Source organism: Alnus glutinosa, chromosome 4 (genome assembly GCF_958979055.1).
Source record: "Alnus glutinosa chromosome 4, dhAlnGlut1.1, whole genome shotgun sequence".
Lineage (NCBI taxonomy): Eukaryota > Viridiplantae > Streptophyta > Magnoliopsida > Fagales > Betulaceae > Alnus > Alnus glutinosa.
Window position 1 is genome coordinate 4,256,386 of NC_084889.1, and position 26,393 is coordinate 4,282,778.

At 37.0% G+C, this 26,393-nt stretch overlaps 1 protein-coding gene across 1 annotated transcript; it reads left to right on the forward strand.

The window, feature by feature from the left end:
- Positions 1 to 206: 206 nt before the first annotated feature.
- LOC133866773 (UDP-sugar pyrophosphorylase) lies at positions 207 to 16,265 on the forward strand. The gene is made up of 17 exons (XM_062303403.1): positions 207 to 537; positions 631 to 735; positions 1,549 to 1,665; positions 1,813 to 1,953; positions 2,583 to 2,682; positions 4,745 to 4,872; positions 4,971 to 5,042; positions 5,187 to 5,251; positions 6,102 to 6,162; positions 6,270 to 6,387; positions 9,392 to 9,516; positions 10,634 to 10,710; positions 11,840 to 11,945; positions 12,173 to 12,232; positions 13,854 to 13,934; positions 15,194 to 15,433; positions 15,951 to 16,265. The coding sequence occupies exons 1-17, from the start codon at positions 418 to 420 to the stop codon at positions 16,116 to 16,118; spliced, it is 1,884 nt and encodes a 627-aa protein (XP_062159387.1). The 5' UTR covers positions 207 to 417; the 3' UTR covers positions 16,119 to 16,265.
- The last annotated feature ends 10,128 nt before the right edge of the window (positions 16,266 to 26,393 follow it).

The following is a 26,393-nucleotide window of genomic DNA, read 5'->3' on the forward strand; positions in this document are numbered from 1 at the left end:
TTGACTCGATTCGACTCGATTACAGCCATCTCGTAGTTCTTTTTTGTATACTTATATTAGTTATATAAATAAAAAAATTAAAAAGAAAATAATTGAACTGTTGTTAATATTATGAAATAATTATAAAATAAAAATATGATATACAATGTTATTATTCAGTACATAAATAAATAAAAGAGCCAAACCAGAGGCCATGTCAGGCATTCCAATCGGTTACCGACTATTTAAAAACTCTCTCTATCTTGGCTCAGATCCGCACAACCATAACGAGGCTCCGTCTATGTCTACGTAAACTACATCTATTTACTCTCCTTTTTCTATTACTACCGCCACCACCATTTCTTTCTTATAAGCTTCACGCTCTCAACGGTCGCACTGCAAGATCTCTGCAACTTCTCGGCTTTTCCCGAATCGACGATGGCTTCCACGGCCCTCGAGTCCACCACCGACATCCTCTCCAAACTCGGCATCCATGCCGATTTCGCCGCCTCCGCGCCTAATTTGCAGAAGAACCTCCGCCTTCTCTCCGCGGAACAGGTGCGTATACGTGTGTGTATGAATTGTGTACGTTGTTGAGTGTGATTCTGGTGATTTGGTTGGTTTTGATTGAGAATGGTGGCGACGTGGCAGATTGAGCTGGCGAGGTTGCTGTTGGAGATGGGGCAGAGTCACTTGTTCGAGCATTGGGCTGAGCCTGGCGTCGATGACGAGGAAAAGAAAGGTTTTTTTGAGCAGGTGCGGGGTTTTTTCTGGGTTGCTTATGGTATTAGAATTTTGGATTGGATGGAGATTTCGTTTTTTATTTATTTATTTATTTGGAATTCGTTTTGAATTTTTTGTTTTTGTTTTTGTTTTTGTTTTGTTCTGTTTCTGTTTGGTGGATCTGATTTTATAAATGTGCGATTGTTTTTGGAATTGATGCTGAATATTTTCGAGGGGAATTGGAGGAGGTCGTGGTTTGGTTTCTTTTATGTCCTAATGGATTTGAAGTGAATTTCATTTATTCCATGAATCCACGACACGTGAAACAATGTTATTTAAGAGGAAGTTTGCAAATTTATCTAGCTTTGAAGAACGAGAATTGGCTTGGATTGAACAATAAAATGAATAAAGGAAATGTTGCGTTTGACTGTAACCGAGAGTAAAAACTAGAAACAGTTAGGTAAAGTGGAAGGCTGAAAAGATGGGTATATTAAGTAATGTTACATCAACACAGCCGTTCTTAGTGCACGTGCTTAGTAGATTTCTCATAATGGGATTGTGCGCATACATCAATTTTTTGCTGCAAATCCATAGATTTTATAGTGCGATTCACCTATTAGGTCCAAGGCACTCCATTTGTTTTTTTAGGATTAACCGCTTGTTGGACATAAGTCACATTAGTTGAAATGGCATAGGTGAGCATGTTTTGCTTTAAACTTAAAAAGCTAGTAATTGAAGAGCCATAGGTTTTTGTTATGGTCTTAACAATAGCTCTTTAGATGCTTAATTATTTTAAACTATCCATTTGTTTTTCCATTTCTTCTTCTGATTGCAATTTTAATCCAGGTGGCTCGGCTTAATTCAAGCTATCCTGGGGGCTTGACATCTTATATTAAAACTGCCAGGGAACTTTTAGCAGATTCAAAAGCAGGAAGGAACCCATTTGATGGCTTCACACCTTCTGTAAGTTAATGCATATCTCATGCTTACAAACTTATGACCTGAATTTATCTTACATTTCATGAGGCCTTCAATGTAAAAAGCCTACCAGTCTCTGTTTTTCAACAGAATATTAGAACTTGATCGATACATGAGCAAATAATTTTTCAGGTTCCAAAAGGAGAGGTTTTGACTTTTGGTGACAACAACTTTATCAATTTCGAGGAGACAGGCGTAAGGGAAGCCCAAAAAGCAGCATTTGTTCTTGTTGCAGGAGGGCTTGGGGAACGCCTGGGATACAACGGAATAAAGGTCAATAATTCTTGATTATATGTGATTTTGATTCTTTGGTGGATCATAATGTTATTAAATTTCGTCAATCTAGACAACCAACATAATTTTGTTACAATTTGGCCTAGCCATCTAATTTTGTTTTTTTGTTTTTTGTTTTTTGTTTTTGTTATTCTTTTTCTAGCCTTGATTTGTCCTCTTTTTTTTTTTTTTCAATCTATTTCTTTTTTCTTCTAATATCTTCAATTAGAATCTCTCACCAGTTTATCCCTTTGTGTAAATTGTAGTAGGTCTATGATGTTACATGATTTTCTCTCTTTTTGTCCCCAATTTCAAGCAATTTAAAGCTTCCTACAAATGCTTTTGTATCTTATTGAATCCTCATTGGAGTGGACATGTTTCTTGACACAATACTCCCTTGAAATCAGTCATGGTTGGCATAGCTTTCTTTTTATTTATTTTCAAATTTTGTTGCTAATGTGTAATTGATCCCAACCTGGATTAGCAGATGCATGTGACCTTAAATGAAACTTAGGTTTTGTAGTTAATAATTTAATGTGACAGACATGTAAGTGGGGCTGATGACTTATTTGCCCTTTTTTTTTTCTCAAAATTGGTTTCAATAACCCAATTGTCTTCACAACTTACAGGTGGCTCTTCCAGCTGAGACCACTTCAGGGACATGTTTCTTACAGTATTACATCGAGTCTATTCTGGCTCTTCAAGAAGCTAGCTGTAGACTCACACAAGGTTTGTTATCACCCAATGCTCTTATTGTCATGTAGTATCTAGAGACAGCTTAGGATGTTATCTTGGTAATTTACTGACAGTTTTTCGTGATATGTCATGGACCATGTTTTATCATTCATTAAAAAAAATATTCATTAATCTTCACTGCAAAAAGATTTATTCTGAATTCTTATGTTGGTGTATTCTAAAACCCTATTTGATAAAAAGTTAAGGTGCCACTAGGAAGAGAACAGGATCTTGTACCATCTTCTTGCATGCCTTGATATTGTAAAAAGATTTTCCTTTCCCTCCTAGTTCACTTCCTCTTCTAGAGAATTCTGTTGACTGCAAGGACTTAATAGCTGCGTTATGTGAGACCAAAGAACTTGAGACTTTGAAAAACAGATGCAAATGGAAGAAGCAGATGAACAATCACTTGGCAGCTGAAAATTTGAGGTTGATTTTTACACCACGAAATGGTTCAGAGTGACCCATTTCTCTTAATGAAATGTTCCACCTTATGAATTTTGCCTGGATAGAAAACATGCTAAGGAAGCTACTTCTGGAAATTTGAGGATTGAGAAGTCATTTCTTCTGGGAAAAGTGGCTATCCCTTTTTTGGAAAACATTCTTATAGAAAGATGGAATGGAATGAGAATGTTTCCAGCTTAGATTCCAATCTTTCTTCCTTGCTTTTTGATTCATTTCTTCAATGTACTGCACTAAATCAAGCACTCATAGAATGACGCAGTTATAAGGTAGGACCCTGCAAAAATTGCTAATCATTTTGGAGGAAAGCCAAGTTATTTAAATTAAGCAGAAAACGTTTGGAAAAAGTGATGAAGATGATCCTCGTTAGACCAACTATCCTGCCAAAAAAAAAACTCATTTAAGTCACTTGAACCTATCAAACATCTTATGCCTCATGCAGCCAACTAAAGGCTTGTATGATTCTCTTCCATATGCGACATCCGCAAGGGTTATTATCTGAGTTATGACCAGCTTAGGAGGACCCATATTTCCCAATTATTGTGTCTCAAGTTTCCCCTTCTTTCCTAGATTCCCTCGTACCTTTCTTATTAGGGTTACGTAACATGAACTAGCCTCCTCTTTCTCTCTAGTGCTTTTCATGCAAACCTCACAACAATAGTAAACATCAAAGTTTATCCCACCTTTTTCCTTGCTGAGACCTAACTTCCTCTTGTTTGATTAGGTAGCAAAAGCAAGCGTGTTATTAGATTCAGCACCCAACTCATGTAAGTTTGATCCCAAAAAAGTTATGGTAGGTTGCAGGAATCCTTTGTCAAGTAATTAGGGTAGGCTGCATGAATTCTTTATCAACAAATTGTAATCAGCTATCTTTTTCCACCATTCTACCCTATTTAAAGTATAATTTTTGTCAGTTCTTTGTTTATTATATCTTTCTTCATTAGTTCCATGTTGATCTTAGTTTTCTCCGTAGTTTTCTCCGTCATCCCTTTCTCTCAATTTGAATCAAATCACTTTTTCTTTTTCTTTTTTTTTTCTCATTGGTGCATTCATTAACCTCCTTTGCACTTAGCAAACCTCCTTGGGCAACTCATTGGCCCCGTTTAGTAATCCCCTTCCCCTCCCCTCCCCTTCCCTTATGTGAGAATTTTTTTGTTAAGTGAAAGTAAAAAGTGATTGATGTGATGTTTAGTATAAAGAATTTATATGGAAAAGTGGAAAAAATTAATATTGTAGTGAGTTTTTTTATTTAAATAATAATAAAAAATTGTTGATGTGATATAAAAAATAAAAAAAGTTAAGAATATTTTGAGTTGATGTTTTTTGAAAGATGTGAAAATAAGGAGAAGGGGGAGGAGAGGGAGTTATTAAACGGGGCCATTCTAACTTTATCCTTAATAGGTGCTTTCTTCAACTCTGAATAGATATCTTCAATCCTGATTTTCTTTCCTGGTATTCCCTCTCATCTATCTTAATGTTTCAAGTCATTGAGCCTCAATTAATGAAAACTATAAACGGGCACAATAATTTTACCAAACTACTTTGTTAGTTTTCCTTTTTGTTTAAAGAAATAGGGTTGCTTTTATTTTTGTAGGTGATTGTCAAGCACAAATTCCTTTCGTTATAATGACATCAGATGACACGCATGCACGTACTATACAGCTGTTAGAATCAAATTCTTATTTTGGGATGGAACCTACGCAAGTAAAACTTCTAAAGCAGGTATTTGACTACTCAGAAGTTGTGAAATGGCTTATTGGAGAAAGCTCAAAAGTTGTGAAATGGCTTCAGAGAAATGCTAACTTTAACATTTATTACAGGAAAAAGTTGCATGTTTGGCTGATAATGATGCCAGGCTTGCAATTGACCCCCATAACAAATACATAATTCAGGTAGCCATTGCATCGAGTGTACTTGATAATTTAGTTGTTGACATCAAATCAAAATCTGTTCATATTTTCAAGGTCTTTGTAATCTCTTTCACCGTGGAACTTCATTGCATATCTGTTCACTTGACCCTTTTCTTTTTGTGATAGACAAAACCTCATGGCCATGGTGACGTGCATGCACTTCTTTTTTCTAGTGGCCTTCTGAAAGATTGGTAATTCTCAAAATCTGACTTAATTCCTGGAATTTCTCTTGTGCTAATGAGTTCATCATTATGTTTCATTATGTTTCAAGGGGATTGAGAAGGGTTTTCTGGATTTCTTGACTTTAGTTGATGAGGGGCAGCACTCTGTCTCTGCTCCTAAAAAAGAAAGGGAAAAGAGAAGTCAAGAATCTAGAATGCTCGATCAATTTCGATGCTAGGGGTGTGGGTTCTAGCCGAGTTAGAGGCAAGAGGTTGGGGGTTTAATGTAGCATTTCTTCTGTCTTTTGGGTTTTTTCGAGTGTTCTTTCTTTATTTTTCTGTTTTTCTTTTGTTTTGGTGTCCTTCTTGTATACTCCATGTATGCTTAGGGGCGCATTTACACTTTTTTAATGCTATTTCCTTTATTACCTATAAAAAAAAATGTTTCACTTTATAATTGCTATTGCTGATCTCAGTCTGCTTGTTTGTTTACAACTATGAGCTCTTAATGTGTGTGAGTCCTTTCACACACATCTCATACTGGTTGAAGCACTTGAAAACCTTTGGCCTTCTAGCAGATAGAAAGCCACTGCATAATACTAATACTAAAGCTAATGGCTGTTCTCTTGGTGAGGTAAAAGATAATAACAATTCACTCCATATAGTTCTGTTTATTTAGTAAGCCCCTATCTGAAGTATAATCGATTGTTTATAATCTTTTGATCAAAAAATTGATTGTAGCTTTTCCCCTTTTTAAAGCTACCTTTGGAAATTTGTAGTAGTGGATACAGTTATAATGTCAAATGAAATGCTTTTATTTCAAATTTAACTTGGCAAAATGGACTTCTGTGATTTTGATAGTGCATCATGATTATTCCAGGCATGCTGCTGGTATGAGATGGGTTCTGTTCTTCCAAGATACAAATGGACTTCTATTCAATGTTAGTTGCTTCAATGTTTCATTGTTTTATCTATGTCTTATTATTTGTAGAGCTGTGCTCGGTTGCAAAATCAACATGCTCATCATTGTTTACTTGTTTGGGTGAAGGCAATTCCATCAGCTCTGGGTGTAAGTGCTACCAGACAATACCATGTTAACTCTCTTGCTGTTCCACGTAAAGCAAAAGAAGCAATTGGAGGAATTACCAAACTTACTCATACTGATGGTATTTCTCTATTTAATGCACACTTATTTTCATTGCTTGGGGTTCGCAATTGTCAACTTGCTTCATGGCTGTTGTTACCTGGAAGTTATTTGCCTGGAGCTTTGACTGAAACTTTTGTCCATTCTGCTGTTCATTTACTACAGTGACTGAGTTTTGAATGTTGTTGCACTCAATAATTCAGATGAATAACTTTGGACTTATATTGAAAAATCATTACTATTGACTTACTTCTGAAGGTTGATTGGCTTAATGCTTGCTGTTACATTGGTAACAATCGTTAAATAATATGCAGGATTTTCAACTCAGACAGAGAATTAATATAACTTGCCTAAAAGTACTTATCAAAAAAAAAATATATAACTTGCCTAAAAGTACATCATATGAATCAATAAGAAGCTTCTATTTATGTTCTTGGAAAAATATATACCAGTAAAATTCTATCATTTGCTGGTATGACGTTTGTACTGTTTTCATAGTACGTAAATGAGAGGGTGTGTAAGCCTGGATTAGTGATTTCTACTGTTTCACATGTACCATTCAAACCCTAACATAGCCAAATTGAATCATTAGTAGAGCCTGTTTTTATCTGAATATATATTTATAATTTTCTTAGCATTCTTCAAATGCAACTAAAATTTATGATCATAAAAAGTGGTATTTTCCAGAATCATGGTAACTTCCCTGTCCAACTTGCATTCCCTTTTGGCCTAAACACTCCCAATTTTGTCATTTGAGCCATCAATTCAGATACTTGTGATAGTTCCTAGTAAGATGTTGCAATAAACATACAAAAAGAAAGAACATGCCTGTCAATACCCCTTTTTTATCATCTCATTGATTATCATGACACCAAGAAACTATCACTTGATGTGAATTAAATTTCATTTCTCTGATGCACATTATAGCTGCTGACACAGTAATCAACATTTTATCTGATTCACAAGACTTCAAAATCATATGTCCCAGTTAGGAGATTTAAGCTGACTTGAGTCACCGATATGTTGGCGACAGATCCTTGATGAATATGTTAAAATCATTCAATCTGCCTACATTTTAGATTTTTTATTATGATCCATCACATGGCAATAAGAAATTTAATGGGGATTTCAAGACCAAATGTTTGAGATGCATATTATTCTATTATGACAGCTAAACACCATTTTAGAATCTCCCCCTCGTGCTACTGAGAACCAAGTGCTATGAGTTGAAGAATTATGCATGAGGCATCTTTGCACTTGTCAAATTAACATTTATATCATCAATTTGTTTCTCATTGTTAGGGCCTTATTCAGTGATCAAAACTTGGGCTGTAAAACTTTTCAACACCTAAGTCTTTTGGTGTAAAAAAGTTAAGTCTTTCTATGTAAATTGCAAATCCGTTACATGAACCGTCACGAGACCGTCCTTAAAGAATTTGTGAATAAAGACTTCAAGGTTCAACCCCAGAGCTCCGTTACTAGGTGTGTCACTTGGTCGTGCTTACACTGGTTGTTCCAGTGGGTTCTAGAGAGCTCCATTATTAGAGCCGTCACCTAGACCGTCCTTTCGCTGCTGGGTTTTTCAGAAGAGTTAGCGATGAAACCCTAGCATCCGTCCTTAAGCTTATTGGGCCGTCCTTACGCCGCGAGGATTTCCACACTTCGCTAAAGACATTTTTGTGTGTTTTCTCTCTATCCAATCGAGGTTAAGGATGCCCACTTTCTAGGGTTAAGCAAGCATATCAAGAAAACATTTTAGACTCCTTTGGGAGGTTGCTTTGCTTCACCATTGTTGAGCCAAGAGAGGTTGTTTGTGGAAATCCATTGTAGCTTTCCCTCTCTTGAAGTGTTGTAAATCAAACTACATCCATTACACATCATTCAACCATTTAAAGTCTATCGGTGGGTCAGTTAGGAGATCACAAGTAAAAGATTGGCCAATGAGGAGCTGGAGCCTATTGGGGAGATAGGGAGGCAATCGGGGAGCTTGACTACGTACGGATTGTCTTAGTAATTTTACAAGGGTTTTAAGTTTTACTATGTTTGTACTTTGTATCTTTTCTAGTGAGTAATTACCGGAGTGGTTTTAACTTTGATGTGTTCAAAAGGTTTCCACTTCGTCAAAATCTCAATGTTGATTGTGTGATGATTGTTTGTGTGGTTTGATATGTTTATTTGCTGCATAATTCTAGTTTGAATTGTTGCATTATTGTGCATTTGTCAAAGGGGTTGGGTTCCTGTCCTTTTACTCATCAAGTGCAATGTTTATCATGCTAAAGAGAAACAGACAGTTTAATCCCATCAGTCAGAAATAAGACTAACTGAGAGTTAGCCACTTATTATGGCACTGCCAAAGCATGTGTCTGTGATGTTAATGAGGTTCCAGCATTCATATAGTGAAACTTTTGAATTTTGTAAATCAATGGAAATTTGGTTTATGGGTTGCCAAAAGTTCACTATGAACACCACGATATTGAATGGGGATAATGGTCTCTTGGTGTCAACAATAATTTGTTGTCTATCTATAAGTTAAGAAACTATTGTCATTAGGAGGAATGAAACTTCAAAAGTTGTCTTAAATGTATGTTCGCAAAAACATTACCAGTAAGACAAAATTGCTGTCTGGACACTTACTGCATATTTTTTCAATTAAAGGATATGCAGATTTGCAAGTCAGGATAGGTAAAAAGCCATATTTGCTTAGTTCAAAAGGGGGGAAAAAAGCTACTGTATCACTGAAGGATAGAAAAAGCTGAAGAGGTGTTTAAAGTCCTAAAAACCTGTAATTCTTTTGTTCAATTTTTCTTCCCTCTGTTCCAAAGGTTATGTTGCACGTGAAAACATATTTTTCTATCACATTCATGTTTCTTACAGTTATTGATATCTGTAACTTTGTTATCTTAGTTTCTTCCCTTAATTATTTGTGTAAAACATGGTAGATTCATATTTGTTCTGGTGTCCACATGGACAATATTGTTTCTGTTGTAATCTTTAATATCATTCATCTACAAATTAACTTGCTTCAGGGAGGGCGATGGTGATCAATGTGGAATACAATCAGCTTGATCCTCTGCTTAGAGCAACTGGACATGATGAGGGAGATGCTAATGATGAGACTGGCTATTCTCCTTTCCCAGGGAATATAAACCAAGTAAGCTTCTGGAACAAACTCATCAACTCCAATCAAATAGGATGTTGTCCCTTATATTAGCCTCATCAAATTTATGCTTTAGTTTTCTCAAGTGCGTCATTCATACATTTAAATTGAGTGCTGCTAGGTGTAACGGAAAATTTGCTGAATTTTCAGCTACTGATGAAAATCTCTTAATTAATTTTCAAACTTCCCCACTGTGTCAGAAGACAAGGGAAAGGGGGTGGATTTCCAGTAAACTACTTCGATATAAAATTACTACCATTTTTCATATTTAGAAATTTAGGTACATGAACATAAAAATTGAGAAATAGTGTGGAATTTGGTAAAGAGGAGTGGTGTCTCATGTATTCCTCTCTCTCTCTCTCTCTCTCTCTCTCTCTCTCTCTATATATATATATATATATATATATATATATATATATATATTGGGATGTCTAAAGACATTCAGGGTTGCATTACTACACATGCTGGGCTCTATGTAGAATATCCACGAAAAAATATCATTACAATAACATTGTTAAGGAATCCCTCATCTGTTGGTGTATGCTTGTTTGTGAGTATTTGTACTTATTCTCTCAACTTATGAACTTAAGCTTTTGGATTGGATCCTTTAACATTGTATTAGAGCTCAATTTATTTGTTGGTTCTTGGACTTTACATGTCAAGCCTGTTTGTCTTTGTTTTGGTTGGGTCATTGGACCCGTTTGGCCTTGGTCTCGGTTTTGAATGTGAGATGGGATTGTAAGGAATCCTCATTGGCTGGGTGTATGCTTGATTATGTGCAAATGTACTTTTTTGCATTTGCACATACTAACTTAAACTTTTGAGTTGGATGCTCTACTGAAAATTATAAGAAAAGTTTAGAAAAGGAGGTTGAGTATTCTTTTACTTTGATTTATAGATGAATTACCAATCCTAGCAACATTTATTCTTTCATTTTCAATGGAAATTACCAAAAAAATTCTGATACATTTGGGGTATCATCAAATTGACTTTAGATTATAATATTGTACGTCTTGGATTTTGCATTTCAGTGAGATTTTGATATATTGCACATTCTATTTAACAAAGTTGTTATATGGTTAGGCTTGACTTATATTTTTCTTTTTTTCAGTTGATTTTGGAACTTGATCCCTACATTGAGGAGCTCACAAAAACAAGAGGTGCTATTAAGGAGTTTGTTAACCCAAAGTAAGCCTCCTCTATTTTTCCTAACCTTGATGCTACTATGTGCTTACTTTCGGTAATCAAGTTTTCAAAAGAAAGTTCCCTTTTATCTTTTGAGTTGTTTTTTATTTGTGAAAATTTTCCCCGCCAAATACATTATAGACTACCAGTAGGACATGTGGCCTTCAGAACTTTTACTGATTTAACCCCAAGGAGTTGACTTGAGTGGTAAGTCACTTAGCTCTGGTGTCTCATGAAGCATTAGGTCTAAGGTTCAACCTTCATTGAGTGCAAATAGTTTCTTGGGGTTACGCACGCGAGCGAAAGCCCAAGTTTTACCCAACCCATGTGGAGGAGGAGGCACTTTGCACGGTGACCTAAGAATCTAGTCAGGGTGAAGCCCCAGATGCCCCTGTTATCAAAAAAGAAAAAAGAACTTTTACTGATTTGATATGTTGAAAATACTTCATCTGACTAATTGGTTGAATTGGTGAGTCACATCCACACACACACACACACATATATATATATATTAAATTATACAATTTCTATTTGGTTGTTTTGACCCACTAGCATTGTAGAAATGTCATCAATTCTTGAATTATTTTTCTCACAGAAGGGAATGAAGCAATTATAGCTTAGAAGAACATTAAATACAAAGCTGCTTTCATTTTGGTTTCCCTTGCAAGCTATAGAAAGATTCAGTGTGATTGTCTATTCACGTTGGAAATACTGTTAAAGAATCCAAAACATGGATCAGATTTTATCTTACTAAAATTAGCTTAGTTTTACACAATCTCTTCAAACTTTTTCTAGGATATATATTTTTGCAAACATATGGTAAATCATACTTTGTATTCTCTAAGTATGCCAAATATCAAATCAATACATTTCCAATAGCTATTCCATCCATAAACTCCAAATTGTTTATATACATAATTGTCAATTTTCAGCACTATATGGATGCACTACCTTTTGATTTATGATCGACTTGATGTTTAGCAAGCATGTTGGCATGGAGAGAACATGAAATACAATAAGATCTGATTTGTTGTCAACGGACTCCTATATGTGTGTGTGTGTAATACTGCAACACGTGCTAGTTCTGCCTTTTGCTGTACAATATCATCCATTCTATTCAATCTTACTGCAGATACAAAGATGCTAGCAAAAGTTCATTTAAATCCTCAACTCGACTTGAGTGTATGATGCAAGACTATCCAAAAACTTTGCCTGCATCAGCAAGGGTTGGATTTACGGTAATTTATGCTTTCCTGAGTGAGGAAATGGATTTTCAGCAAGTTAAAGCCACTCAAAATCTGAATTTTTTTTCCTCAAGTCTTAGATGTTGGTAGGGCTTGGTCTTTTTAATGCTTTCTAATAATAGTTCTTCAAAAAAATTTAGTTTGGGATAGCATATGCTATTAAGACATTGCTATTATTGTTGCTCTCATTGTTAACTCAGTAGTTGTACTGTGATGATCAGGTGATGGATCCATGGCTTGCTTATGCACCTGTAAAGAACAACCCTGAGGATGCTGCTAAGGTAAGAAAATCATGAAAATCCTTTGGCTGTTCCTTGGAGTCAGTTCTAGAGTGCTAATCTGGAGGCTTTTTAGAAAATAATGAAGTTTCTTTCCAAGTCAGACAAGTTAATCTTGCGATGGTGTAGTATTTCAAAAATTCATGTTGTAAGGGCATTTCCTTGATTGATAGCATGATGATTTTATGATGTTTGAACTAATAAATCCATGCCTTAGAATAAAACAGACTACCCCTTTTTTCCATGGCTGAAAATACATTTTTTTCATATATTTTACTATACGGTCAATTTATTGCCTTCATGGAAGAGCTCCTCAAAGATGAAGTGAAAAACAATGTGATGTTTTAGTAGGATAACCCTGTGATTTTCTTCGGAAAAAAAAATGGAAGTTTTGCCCATCATATGGAAATTCATGGTCAGGAGTACACTTCCATTGTCTAAATCATGGTCTAAACTGTCTTGAAAATTATTTTATCTATAACAGACATTTGCCCTTATACATAAATTGTGGACAGGGTAGTTATAGTTACTTCAATTGGTCTTGCCAAATTTTCCACTGCTTGTGATCTTCAATCATGTTAGATCGTGCCATCAAAGATGATCTATTTCTTTTCAGATTTCAGACTTGAGAGCCATGCTTTGACATCATATCTGATCCATTTATTTTTACAAAATAAGTTTGTATCCATCCTCCTTCTTAAACTTCTATAACAAATATGAAGGGCTAGAAATGGAACCATGTATTAGAAGTTCTAGACGCAAATTTTAAGAAAAAAGTAATATATTGAGTCTACACTTATGGCCACTTTGCAGTGTTGTTTTATCTTGGCAAACCAAAACAAAGTCGTCGAACAGAGAAGTCATAGCTGGTCTAGCTCCTCTCAAAGCATCTTCATTAGCGGATACTTGGATTTAGTTGTTGAGTCTAGAGGGCTGCAAGAATTGCTATAGCAACACGTTTAACAAGGAAGCCCGGTAGCTCAAGCCTATTAGGAAAAGACGTATTTTATGATGAAATATTTCTTGTTTCTCCTAAAGATAATGTACACCTGCCTTTTATCTTCTAGGTTATGTATCTTTGTGGTTATAAATCTGATATCCATTGAACTTAAATCAGTAAACCACTAATTTTTCTTATATATCGGGTTCCCATTTAGATTATTACTTATTGATAATTATGCATCTATCTCCATTTTTGTCTTTATAAGTCCACCCAGAAACCTTGGGCTGTAAATATCAATGATATTTATTTTCCTTTATTTTATTTCATATGATATTTCATTCTAAGACTATTAATTAAAGAGTAATGGTAGAAACCATATTTTTATTCTACAACTATCACACAATGTTGATGTGGCAGTTCCAACCAACCCTTTGATTTTTTTTTTTTTTTTTAACAATATAATAACTTATCCAAGAGTTAGTTGAGATTACCACGTTAGCATTGTGGAATAGTTGCGGGAAAAAAATGTAGTTTCTAGCATTTTAGCATTGTAGTTAAATGGTTTAACCATCTAGCGATTTTTAATCCTTGATCTCTTTTCCTAGTTGGGGTTAAATATAAATTTGGGTTTCAGTATGGTTTGATTTTAATTTCTGGTCATTTGCTTGATTTTAATTAAAGGTACCAAAAGGAAATCCATATCATAGCGCAACTTCTGGAGAAATGGCCATCTATCGTGCGAACAGCCTTACTCTTAGGAAGGTAAAGAATATTTTAATCCCATACAAACTTTTGAGCATTATAAATCATGATGCTGCTGAGATTGTTGCATTAAGCTGGAAAGTTCGAAGGAATATGTGCATTTAAGCTCTTTGAAAAGTAACTTCTTCCCCCGTGAAACCCACGGGAAGCTATGTTGCCAATTGGCATACATGCTTAGTCTATACTAGATATTCTCATCCTACCTTTACACTTCTATCGGCTCATCAATACATGCATCTTTTTTAGGGGCATGTTTAGTGCTCCCCATTATAAACCACTGGTTATGATCAAAGATTATATCCTTACTGACTGGGTAAGAGGACATCCAACTTGTACTCAGAAAAGCCAAAGAACAAGAGAGCTTCACCAATTGGATCGGTGACCTTGGGTACTCAGTAGAGTCTATTTGCTGATTATATATAGAAAGAGTATAAATCATACAGAACGAGAAATAAATGAAGTTGTGAGGGATGATAAAAATCTCTAGTCTTAAATCTTATTGGTATAGAAACTGTAAAATGGGGTTGTTTTGGTCTTGGTATTGAGTATATATAAGCGTCTATATGCATGTGACTTATATAATTTATATATGAATTCTTCAATATGAAAATTTCTTTTTTTTATTTTTTTAATTTATTTATTATTATTATTATTATTATTTTGTTCTTCTAACCCCATATGATGAGATTTGTCTCCATGCACTTATCGGGTAAGCCTTCCAACTCATAGTTGGTCTTTTAAATAAGCGCATATTCACATTCTGCAATGATCCAATTTCCTTGTGTACTATTTTACTGAATAATCTTCGGTTACCTTTTCAAATGGCCAAAACCGAAACTATTTCCTACTTCATTATCCCTTAAATTCATATCTATGTATTCTTTATGAGAGGCACAATACCTTTTCTTTTATTTGAACTGCACTTCTCTGAGTGTTGTGAACAAACATAAACCATTCCAGACAGTTTACTATATCTTCGTACCATAACCAAGTGCAACTAATACTTCCAGTTCCACATTAGAAATCTATGTGCTTGTGGAGGGAAAACATGCATGTACAAGGTGTAGATAGTTTTTATGATTGTATTACGCTCTGGTGGATTTTACATGTGTGTAGTTCAGTTGTTGGTAATTTAGAACTACCTCAATAATAGTGCAACATAATCTACACAAATTTGAAGTGCTTGTGGATTTTGAGTGGTTCTCTCTCTCTCACTGCTAATTGAATTATTGGGTTTCCCCTTTTTGTCTGTCTGCCAGGCTGGTGCCCAAGTTAGCGATCCAGTACTACAGGTGTTCAATGGGCAAGAGGTAGAAGTATGGCCTCGTATCGCATGGAAACCCAAATGGGGTCTGACTTTTGCAGAAATCAAAAGAAAAGTTTGTGGAAGTTGCGCTATTTCTCAGAGGTCGACTATGGCCATTAAGGGCCGTAACATCTTTCTTGAGGATCTCTCCTTGGATGGAGCTCTTCTCATCGATGCTATTGAAGATGCTGAAGTAAGCCAAGACAAGCTGATAGATGCAAATTGTGATGTGGCAACATTTAGTGTTTTCTTTCTTTTCTTTTTCCTTGACAGTTTAAAATTATATGCTCTACTTCTTTTACCTTGTGAACATAAATCAATTTCCATGTGTCTAGTTAAAGTTTTAAAAAAATTGTCTTTTTAAATCATGAATGTAGCAAATATTCCCTATTTTGTGCTAAATTCCTGAATTCCACATACATTTAACGTTTCCCATGCATGCTCTTTCAAAGCCTAACGTCTTTTTTCCTACTCCAATTTGTTCTTAAATTTTTCCTCCGGAACTTCATATGAGACACTATTTGCATATCTTCTCATTACCATTTTAGTTCCTGTTCATCTCATCTGTTTTCCAATGTCGGGGTCATATTTTTTGTTTATTTAGATTAGTTTAATTTTTTTAATAATGTCAATCTTTGGGTTTGTTTGAAAATGAATACCTTTTAACCATATGATTATGTGTGTTTCAATAACATGAGCTTTTTAAATAGGTAAAAGTACGAGGTTCAGTGCAGAATAAAGGTTGGATCCTCGAAAATGTTGATCACAAAGATGCTTCGGTGCCTGAGGAACTTAGGATCAGGGGTTTCAAAATCAACAAAATAGAGCAGCTTGAAAAGAATTACTCCGAGCCTGGCAAGTTTTGCTTGAACCCTTGAATGCGAACTCCGGAGAATTTTTTCATATTATTTTTCAACCTAGAAATAATTTTTTCTTTATTTTGTAACTTATTTATTTAGCTTAACTTGGGTCTGAAAATGTTTTGTGAAATAATGATATCTGAGCCGTCAGGTAAATTTTTTGCATGGTTTTTTGTTTTCAAATTTTTTACAAAGATTTCTAATTTTTTCTTTTTCAAGATAGAGTGAGAAATGATTGAATTTAGTGCATAAACTAGTTTGCCTTTGGTGTATTAATAAGAGGTTTATGCCGATTTTGTAAACCCATTTGCATTTAATAATAATGTGATTGGAAGATGCTAGGTCAAAATCTTTTCCCATCTCTCTCGCACTGTGTGCGTGCGTGTGTGCCTTGTGATGAACAAGGAATGAGAAATGTACTACAAGTTTATAGATTATTTTTTTCGTATTTGCTAAGTGAATAAAAGTTGTGTTTTTCTCTTTTTTTTTTCTTTTTTTTTCGGAGCACACAAAAGTTTGTATTTACTTCTCAGGAAGTTGTTCTATGACTTATAATTTGGCATTTGTAAGGAAGATTTATGTTGCATTTGTCAAGAAGCAGAAAGCATTCCAGTGACTATTTATTCAGGTTGTTTCCAGCAATCTGAACGATGTATATATATAAAGTAAATTCTAATTTTTTATGTTTTTTTGAAACATTTTTCCATGTGATTTTAAGGAAAGTGCACTGCTTTTTCTTTTTTTCTTTTTTCGTGGGGGGGGGGGGTGGGGGATAATATGTTAGGATAAATTCAAAATCAGTTAATATGGTTGACCTAAATTATAATTCGATCAAAATGAATTAAGAGGTCTTTGGGGTATGCCAAAAAAAGAATTCAGTCCCTGGAATCAAATTCTGTTAAAACATTTTACGGAATCCGTAAGGTGCCACTTCAACGCGAATAAAATGATTCTATGGACTAAATTCTTTTTTTGACAAATCCCCAAATACTTCTAAATTTACTTTGATACGACATAAAGCGATTTGTAATTTAGGTTATCACAATAACAAATTTTGCATTTATCCCTTCATGTTATTTAGAGCATAAAATTGAGTTGCTATTTTGTGGATGATATATGTTCGGTTACAGGAGGGTAGGTAGGGGTGGGCAAAAACCCACCCACCCGCACCGACCCGCATTCCCCACCCCGCAAATACCGGCTTTTAAGTGTTTTTTTGCGGATCCGGGTTGGACAAAGTCCAACCCGTGCAGGGCGGGGTGGGTTGCGGATTGGGGTTTTAAAAAATCCTGAGGCCCCGCCCCACAAGTTAAAAAAAAAAAAAACCTAATTCTAGACCCTTCGTTTTCTACTTTTATAACCTAGCGCCTCCAGCCTCCAAGCCTTTCATTTCTCTTATTCTTCTCTTTGTTTTCTAACCTAGCGCCGCACGAAAATCTAGCCTCCAAGACTCTTCGTTTTCCCCTTGTTCTTCACTGGTTCACCCCGCCGCCGCTCTTCTTCTTCGTTTTCCCCTTGTTAGTGATCTTTGAAGCCATGGTTGTGTTGTGCATCTGATTGTGAGCGTCGAGCGGCTCCGTCTAGTACCAAAATTTTATTCCATTGTTTTGTTTCTCATTTCAATGGATATGTAGGTTTTGTTGATTGCCAGAATTTGGTTTTGTTTCTTGTTTTTGTCTCTTCATCTTCTTTGCCCAAACCCGCCCCGTACCGCCCGACCCGCACCCCCCCCGCCCCGCATCAACCTCCCCCGCACCGCATGGATCTAACTCATCTTTTGCAGTTCACGGGTGGCATTTTCCAAAACCATAGGGTTGCGGGGCAGGGGCAAAAATGGCCGAAATCCGCCCCGTACCGCCCGACCCGCACCCCCCCCCCCCCGGCACCGCATGGATCTAACTCATCTTTTGCGGTTCACGGGTGGCATTTTCCAAAACCGCAGGGTTGCGGGGCGGGGGCAAAAATGGCCGAAATCCGCCCCGTCCCGTGTACACCCCTAAGGGTAGGGAATGAAAAGGACGGGAGAAGGTGGGGAAGGAGAAAAGAAGGGATGATGATGTTCCTGGTGCTATGTTGCTTTGACGGAAATGAAGAGAGAGGAAAATAGCTTGAGCCCAACAACAATTTCATTCGTTTTTTCTTTCATTTTCTTTTTCTCTTGGCAAATATAACACAAAAAGGCAAAACACAAATAAACTAATTCAAAAAAGTAAAATGATACAAATCCATATCCTATTCATCTTATTTTCAATTTTACTATTGGATTTGTGGAATCTACGTTGAGGACGTTAATCTTAGTTAGAACGCATAAACGGTGTATTGCAAATCCCCCTAAAAAATGATTTTATTGAAGCCTTCCATCACTACATGTTTTATAGCAAGTAACGGATGTTAATGTCTTTTTCAAGAAGCTTCTCACAAATTTCTTCCTAAGTTCCGAGTGCACGAGACCATCCTATCACCTTAATATTTTATATGAGAAATATAATTTTTTATTCTTTTATCCTTCTCATATTCTCTCATTTTAAAAACTAACCATTGAATTTTGTAGAATTTACATGGGACTCATATATGAATCTTACAAATTTAATGGTTGAATTCAAAAAAAAAAAAAAAAAAAACCAAAATGTACCAAGTAGCATGTATCTTATCATTTAGTTTACTTATGTACCACTGTGTACGTAAGCGGTAAGCCATACCATTAAATGATCAGTTTTAAGTCGAAAAAAAAAAAAAAACTTTAAAGCCAACCGTTGAAATTTGGCATTCATGAATTTTGTGTGCCCGCGGACAGCCGCGTGGCCGGTTGAAATGTGGCATTCAGGAGTTTTGTGGGGCAAAAGCGACAGCCCGTGAGGCCGTGACAGCCGCGTGGCGTAATCCACCGTCCGTTGAATTTTGCAGCAATCTGAATAGTAAGGCAGCTGGTTCCTAGGCAGTGTTGCTGCATCTAATCGGGTTTCAACGTCTTTGGCTGAATTTGGTACGAATTGACGAAGGAATTTGGCTTGCATTCACTAAAAATAATAATTTTTTTTTTTTCAAAAATAAATGATAAAAATTATAAGATTTGTTAGGCCTCGTTTGGTTTGTAGAATAGACCCTGAAATAAAATGATTATTTCCTTACGAAGAATAATACATATTCTTTAGAATATTCATTCTTTTATTTAGTAAGGGTCTATTCTTTGAAATAATTATCTACATTGTAATAAATATTCTCTTACGAAGAGGAATAGCTATTCTTAAAGGAATAGCCTATTTTTTCTTTTTTTAAAAAAAACCATTCATATTATTTTTTATTTTCTCTCAAACTTTAAAAATAAATAAAAAATAGAAACCTACGTAATTATGGAGCAAGGGATGGTCGCACCACCCCCGGTGCATTTGGGGGTAGCCTGGCCACCCATCAAGTCGTTTCACATTCAAATTCTTTTTCTTTTCTTTTTTAATAATGTGGGTTTTTCAGTAATTTTGATTCGATTTCAATTAAAGTATATGTATTGTCACCAAACTAAGGAATATAAATAACTATTTCATTCCATTCTCTTTCATTCTCAATAATAACTATTTCATTTCCCAACGGAATTCTTATCCTATATTACAAATATTTTTTGATTGTCTCCATTTGCAGATATAAACATTGTATTCTTATTGGAATAAGTTGCTCATATTCTCTTAGGCATTGAGAGTAATGCAAGATGCTAGTATAAAGGCCAAGTTGTCAGAGCAGAGGTAGTGAAGTGAATAAAGTAGAGTTTTTGTTATAAATATGTTATATACGTTGTAACTCTAAATCATATATTGAAATATAACCGCACTTTTATAGATTTAAGTACATTTCTGAATCACGTAAATCTGTGTCTTAATTTTCTCTTATTCTGTCTATTTTTTATTCTATATTATTCTCATTATTAATTATATATGCACGGCAACAACAATCCTAATTAATACACATTTTTTATGTTACCCAGAATCTTTCATTTATCTTTCACGCTCTTTATGGTACGTTTCACATTATGTCTCCTGAACACCAACGATTTGCACCAGATTTTTGAGAATCTTGACAAGAACAGAATGGAGATGGCCTCGTGAGCGTCGAGGAGCTTAGCAATTGGATTCTTGAGAAAACAGGCGTCAAATTCAGCCTAGGCGAGCTCGAATGAGTAGCGGGAAAATCAAGTTTCGACTCGATCTAATGAGTTCTTGTTCTTCTATGATTCCATATATATTGTTGGTACAGTTTCCGGTATGGTGTGAATCTGCACGTTCCTTTGATGTTCTTCACGCTTCTCAATAACTCTGCAAAACAACAAAACCTAGGGACCCTTCCGGGGGTCCCGCTCCGATGCCTAAGTTAGCTTCTGTGAGAGAAATAATGCTCTATGCATAAAAATTGAGACTTAGTTTATACCTGGGGTATGGGCCTATTTATAAGCATAGAGGTGGAGTCAAACCTGGATTAGGACTCCTGCTCCTTGTTGATCTAGAACTGCTGTCCGAGTTCTAATTGGACTTCAATCCTTTACTAGACTTCTAATTGGATATCTTCTTAGACTTCCAATCTGATATCTTCTTAGACTTCTGATCTGACATCTTCTTAGACTTCTGATATGATCATTATTCTTATCTTATCATTATTCTTATCTGTTTGGACCTATTTGACTTTTGAATCTTCTCTTTGGATCGGGTTGAGTGGGATTTATCCCCAACAGTTACCCCCCAATTCCCTTATCCGAAGCTTGCTTGAATAATGGGAATTCCATGTCTAAGGAAACCCGATCTTTGTCTCCTTCTGAAAACCTGCTAACCTGCAAAACCCGAGGGTTAAATCTTACCCCCCAATTACCTTCTTGTTTTTCCTTAGGGTTTTCTCCCTGTATCTTGAAAAACCTGCAAAACCCGAGGGTTAAATCCGACCCCCCGAGAAGTTTCTTCTTGCTCTCGGCTAGGATTGATCCGAGAGGCTCCTTCTCGGCAAGGACTGATCCGAGAAGTTGTTCTTGCTCTCGGCTAGGACTGATCCGAGAGGCTCCTTCTCGGCAAGGACTGATCCGAGAAGTTGTTCTTGCTCTCGGCTAGGACTGATCCGAGAGGCTCCTTCTCGGCAAGGACTGATCCGAGAAGTTGTTCTTGCTCTCGGCTAGGACTGATCCGAGAGGCTCCTTCTCGGCAAGGACTGATCCGAGAAGTTGTTCTTGCTCTCGGCTAGGACTGATCCGAGAGGCTCCTTCTCGGCAAGGACTGATCCGAGAAGTTGTTCTTGCTCTCGGCTAGGACTGATCCGAGAGGCTCCTTCTCGGCAAGGACTGATCCGAGAAGTTGTTCTTGCTCTCGGCTAGGACTGATCCGAGAGGCTCCTTCTCGGCAAGGACTGATCCGAGAAGTTTTTCTTGCTCTCGGCTAGGACTGATCCGAGAGGCTCCTTCTCGGCAAGGACTGATCCGAGAAGTTGTTCTTGCTCTCGGCTAGGACTGATCCGAGAGGCTCCTTCTCGGCAAGGACTGATCCGAGAAGTTGTTCTTGCTCTCGGCTAGGACTGATCCGAGAGGCTCCTTCTCGGCAATGACTGATCCGAGAAGTTTTTCTTGCTCTCGGCTAGGACTGATCCGAGAGGCTCCTTCTCGGCTAGGACTGATCCGAGAAGTTGTTCTTGCTCTCGGCTAGGACTGATCCGAGAGACTCCTTCTCGGCTAGGACTGATCCGAGAAGTTTTGGTCTCAGCTAGGACTGATCCGAGACGACCCCCCTTTCTTCTTGATCTCGGCTAGGACTGATCCGAGACTCTCGGCTGGGACTGATCCGAGACGACCCCCCTTTCTTCTTGATCTCGGCTAGGACTGATCCGAGACTCTCGGCTGGGACTGATCCGAGACGACCCCCCTTTCTTCTTGATCTCGGCTAGGACTGATCCGAGACTCTCGGCTAGGACTGATCCGAGAGTTTTTGCCTGCAAAAGAAACAACATCAACGGGTTCCTGGTCCCTAGACCGGGAACACTCCGATGCTTAAGTCAGCTTTATTCATTTATTCTGAAAATACTTATTCCCAAAATTTGGGGAATTTTCTGTCTAGTCTGAATTAAAAATAAAAGTCTAGTTCTTTGCAAATATAAATACTAAAAAATAAAAGCAAGCCTGAAATTCCCGAGAGTCCTTTTTATGGGATCACGGGCAGATACTGCTGTTGCCTCGGCTCTCTATGCTGTGGGCTTCTGCTTCTTCGGTCTTCTCTTCTTTCTATGTCATCTCGGGGAGCATTCTCTTGATGCCTTTCGTCTAGCTGAGGACGGTCTCGGGGATAATAATCCCGTGGCTGTTGATCTCGGGGCTGATAGTCCTGATGATTCCGAGGCCTGTTATTTCCTTGATGGTTCCGTCGCTCTCCCAAGAACCGAACTAGCTTGCCATTCTTTATGAATTCTTCTATTAACAACCTTAGGGTTACGCACCCCTCGGTGTAATGACCTGCTTGTTTATGGAAATCACAATACTTCCCTGCATTCTTATAAGGAGGATCACCTGGTATCTTTTGTGGTTCCCGAAACGCCGGATCTCTCTTGATCTCCATGAGGACTTCTGATATCTCGGCATTGAGAGGTGTAAAGTTGTAATCTTTGAACTTCTTTACCTGTCTCTGCTCTTCCCAATCAGCTTTCTTGAGTTCTTTCCTTTTCTTTTCTGGGGCTGTCTCTCGGGGTAGTCTAGAACTGGCCATAGACTTCAGCGTCTCTTCCTGATTGATGAATTCTTCTACCTTATCCATGAGGCCCTGCAAGGTACTCGGTTGCTTCCGGATCAACTTCTTCATCAAAGGCTCCTCGGGTGAAATTCCCTGATAAATGGCAGCAAAAATCATATCCTCGGTCGGATCTTCGACCGTAGCCTTCTCTCGGTTGAACCGAGCCATGAACTCCTTAAGACTCTCATTGCCTTGCTGGTGCAATGATAGCAAATATCCCGAAGGCTTCTTCCTTGTCCGGAAAGCCAAGAACTCCGTTAGGAATATCTTGGACAATTCCTTGAACTGATCAACGGAATTCGGGGGCAGCTTCCTGAACCAGTCTCGGGCATTCCCCGAAAGAGTAAGAGGGAAGGCCCGACATGCTACTTCATCGGGTGTCCCGTGAAGGTCTAGATGAGCTTTGAAATTCTCTAGGTGATCCAAGGGATCTCTGTCTCCTGCATAACTTAGAATTTGGGGTACCTTAAACTTATCGGGAAGCTGATAGTCTGCCACCCGTCTGGTGAAGGGTGAGTCTGTACCCATTAGGAGCTTGTCCACCATTACGGATCTGCCTTTGTCATTTCTTTCCATCTCCATGTCCGTGCACCTTCTCTCCAGCTCGGCAATAATTCTGCTCAGATCTCCTTGGCGGTCATCCTCCCTCCGAGGATTAATGTTGCTATTGTGATCTTCTTCCTCACGCTCATCCCTGTTCATCTCGGGATTGGGCTGTCTCGTCCTCATGCGTAACAATTCTGCATTTAAGTCTTCAATCTGGGCTTCCAACGCTGCTATGCGATCTTGATCTCCACCCCCCGGGGGAGGGTTCGGTGGAGGCTGCAAATTATTCTGAATAGCCGGTTCCTGTGGGGCCACGGGCTGTCGATTGGTCTGGCTTCCGGAACGTGTGTTCATCACCATGCTGGATCTTTTTTTTTTTATGAGGAACGAATAATCGTTTCCCACAGACGGCGCCAAACTGTTGGTACAGTTTCCGGTATGGTGTGAATCTGCACGTTCCTTTGATGTTCTTCACGCTTCTCAATAACTCTGCAAAACAACAAAACCTAGGGACCCTTCCGGGGGTCCCGCTCCGATGCCTAAGTTAGCTTCTGTGAGAGAAATAATGCTCTATGCATAAAAATTGAGACTTAGTTTATACCTGGGGTATGGGCCTATTTATAAGCATAGAGGTGGAGTCAAACCTGGATTAGGACTCCTGCTCCTTGTTGATCTAAAACTGCTGTCCGAGTTCTAATTGGACTTCAATCCTTTACTAGACTTCTAATTGGATATCTTCTTAGACTTCCAATCTGATATCTTCTTAGACTTCTGATCTGACATCTTCTTAGACTTCTGATATGATCATTATTCTTATCTTATCATTATTCTTATCTGTTTGGACCTATTTGACTTTTGAATCTTCTCTTTGGATCGGGTTGAGTGGGATTTATCCCCAACATATATCAAAGAAAAACAATGGAAGCAATGAAGATGTAGAAGAGGGGGACGAGAATGAAGAGAGCGACATTTTCAATGCTTTCAACAGTGTTCCTTTTGAATGGCGATGCCGATGGCTTCATTTCTGTTGAAGACCTTCAGAATGTTCTGTCATGAAGGCTGGAGCTCTCATGATCACTTTACCAACCCTTCACAAACTTAGATTCCACGCCCTCTAATTTTCCGCCCATCGCATTAGATTTATCTATGGGAACATTTTCTTTCTTTTTTTTTTTAAAAAAAAAAAGTTTCTTCTGAGCCACTTGTCCTGGCTCTATTGGTTGAATTAAATATTAAAGCAACAGAAAAAGTCGGCTGGGGTACGTGGCAATGACAGGTACAAGTTATTAAAAAAAATTTAATGGCTTGGATTTTGTTTAGAACTTTCTTCTGGGTTGGAAGCCTTACACGCGATAGAGTTTTGCAGAAATTTAAGTCTCGGAGAAATTGTGTCGAAGGGTTGAAAGGTGATATGTTCCAAAGAGTTAATTAATATTATAAAGTCAAGTGGACGATGCTGGAGTAGTTATGAATATCTAGAGGGTGAAAATAGAGATATGCTTAAAAAGATGCGGGTTTGAAAAATAGTTCATATTAAAAGAGCGAAAAATTCTGCTGCTTATGATTTATTTAAAGCGACAATTAAATATGTCTTAGACCAAGTTTAGATGGAAGTGCTCAATTTATATGAGATGAATAAAAAATAAATAAATAAAAAAGAGAGGAAAGAAGATGGTCCAAAATCATGTGTTGCTGCGAAATTTCCATTGCAAATAATGGCAATCAGTGTCATCTCGTGCATGGTGCAAAGTCAAGTCGTAATTAATTGATTTGCTTTATGATGATAAAAAATATTATATAATAATGTTTTGAGAATTTGTAGGATGGATTGGATTGGAATTTGCTTTATGATAATTAGTTTTGACTTTGTACCAATGCATATCCCGTTACTGGTTCCACCCCTGCTCGTCGGGCGACCTCAATAGTTGGGGCGGAGCCACCACTCCACCTATCTCTTCTTTTTTTTTCTTTTTCTCAGTTTTTTATTATTATTATTATTATTTTATTTAAGAGTATACATATATAGCATGACTACATGTTTTTAAATACATGTGTCACAATTTTATTAGTCATATCAAAAAAAAAAAAAAAAATCAGCCGATTCTATTACTGTTAAAGATTAAAAGAAAAAAAATTGATAGAATAAACTTTTTTGTCATAGGGTCAAAACTCAAATCTTTAACTGTAATAATTAAAAATTCAAGTCCTTATATATATGCCACAATCCACATGGCCAAAACTAAGAAGGTTAATTATGGAACAATTTTCCTCTCAACCATCCCATCTTCGACCAGCTGGTCAACTAGTCATATCAACCGAAGTGCAAACTTCTGTGCCCATCATGTGGCATCCTGGGCCGTAACTAGATTCTCGTCTAGCTGCATTCCCTCTCCATCCTGTTTACCGATTTCTTTTCCGCCATGTTTAAGAAAGAAATCTTCTGCTTTTTTTTTTGTACCTTGATTTTGTTTTTGTTGTTTCTGATTGTACTTACAAATAATAATAATAATAATAATAATAATAATAACTTAAAATATATTTGGGTTTTTTTTTTCTATTAAATATTAATATATTTGGGTTTTAGGTATAGTGAAGATGAACTTGACCCGATTAGATAAACCTAGTTACTAAAATAGTCAAAAACTTTAAAAAAGATGAACCTGACCCGTTATGTAACTTTTAGGGTTAAATACCTATTTGCCCCCTATGCTTTACAATCTTTGTTTTTGCCCCCTCAGTTTCACTTTTTATCAAATTTGGTACCGGTGATATATGAAAAGACGAAAATGGTACCTCCGTCTAATTTTCCGTCCAAAACTAACGTTCAACCACGTCATCCTACAGGTGTCGGCGTGCATGCGCGACACCTGTCCCCATGATACAGGCATACCAAATATACCAAATATTGTTTATGTACAAAGTACCATTTATGATATAATTATAAAAACAAAGTATTATTATCGGTACTTAATAAAATAACATGGGGCACATTGTGAAATTTATAAAA

Bases quoted from the DNA above. Each gene is read 5' to 3' on its own strand.
- LOC133866773 (XM_062303403.1), top strand. From the start codon at position 418: ATGGCTTCCACGGCCCTCGAGTCCACCACCGACATCCTCTCCAAACTC. The intron at 538-630 runs GTGCGTATACGT...GCGACGTGGCAG, and splicing joins GCCTTCTCTCCGCGGAACAG to ATTGAGCTGGCGAGGTTGCT. The intron at 2,683-4,744 runs GTTTGTTATCAC...TTATTTTTGTAG, and splicing joins TAGCTGTAGACTCACACAAG to GTGATTGTCAAGCACAAATT.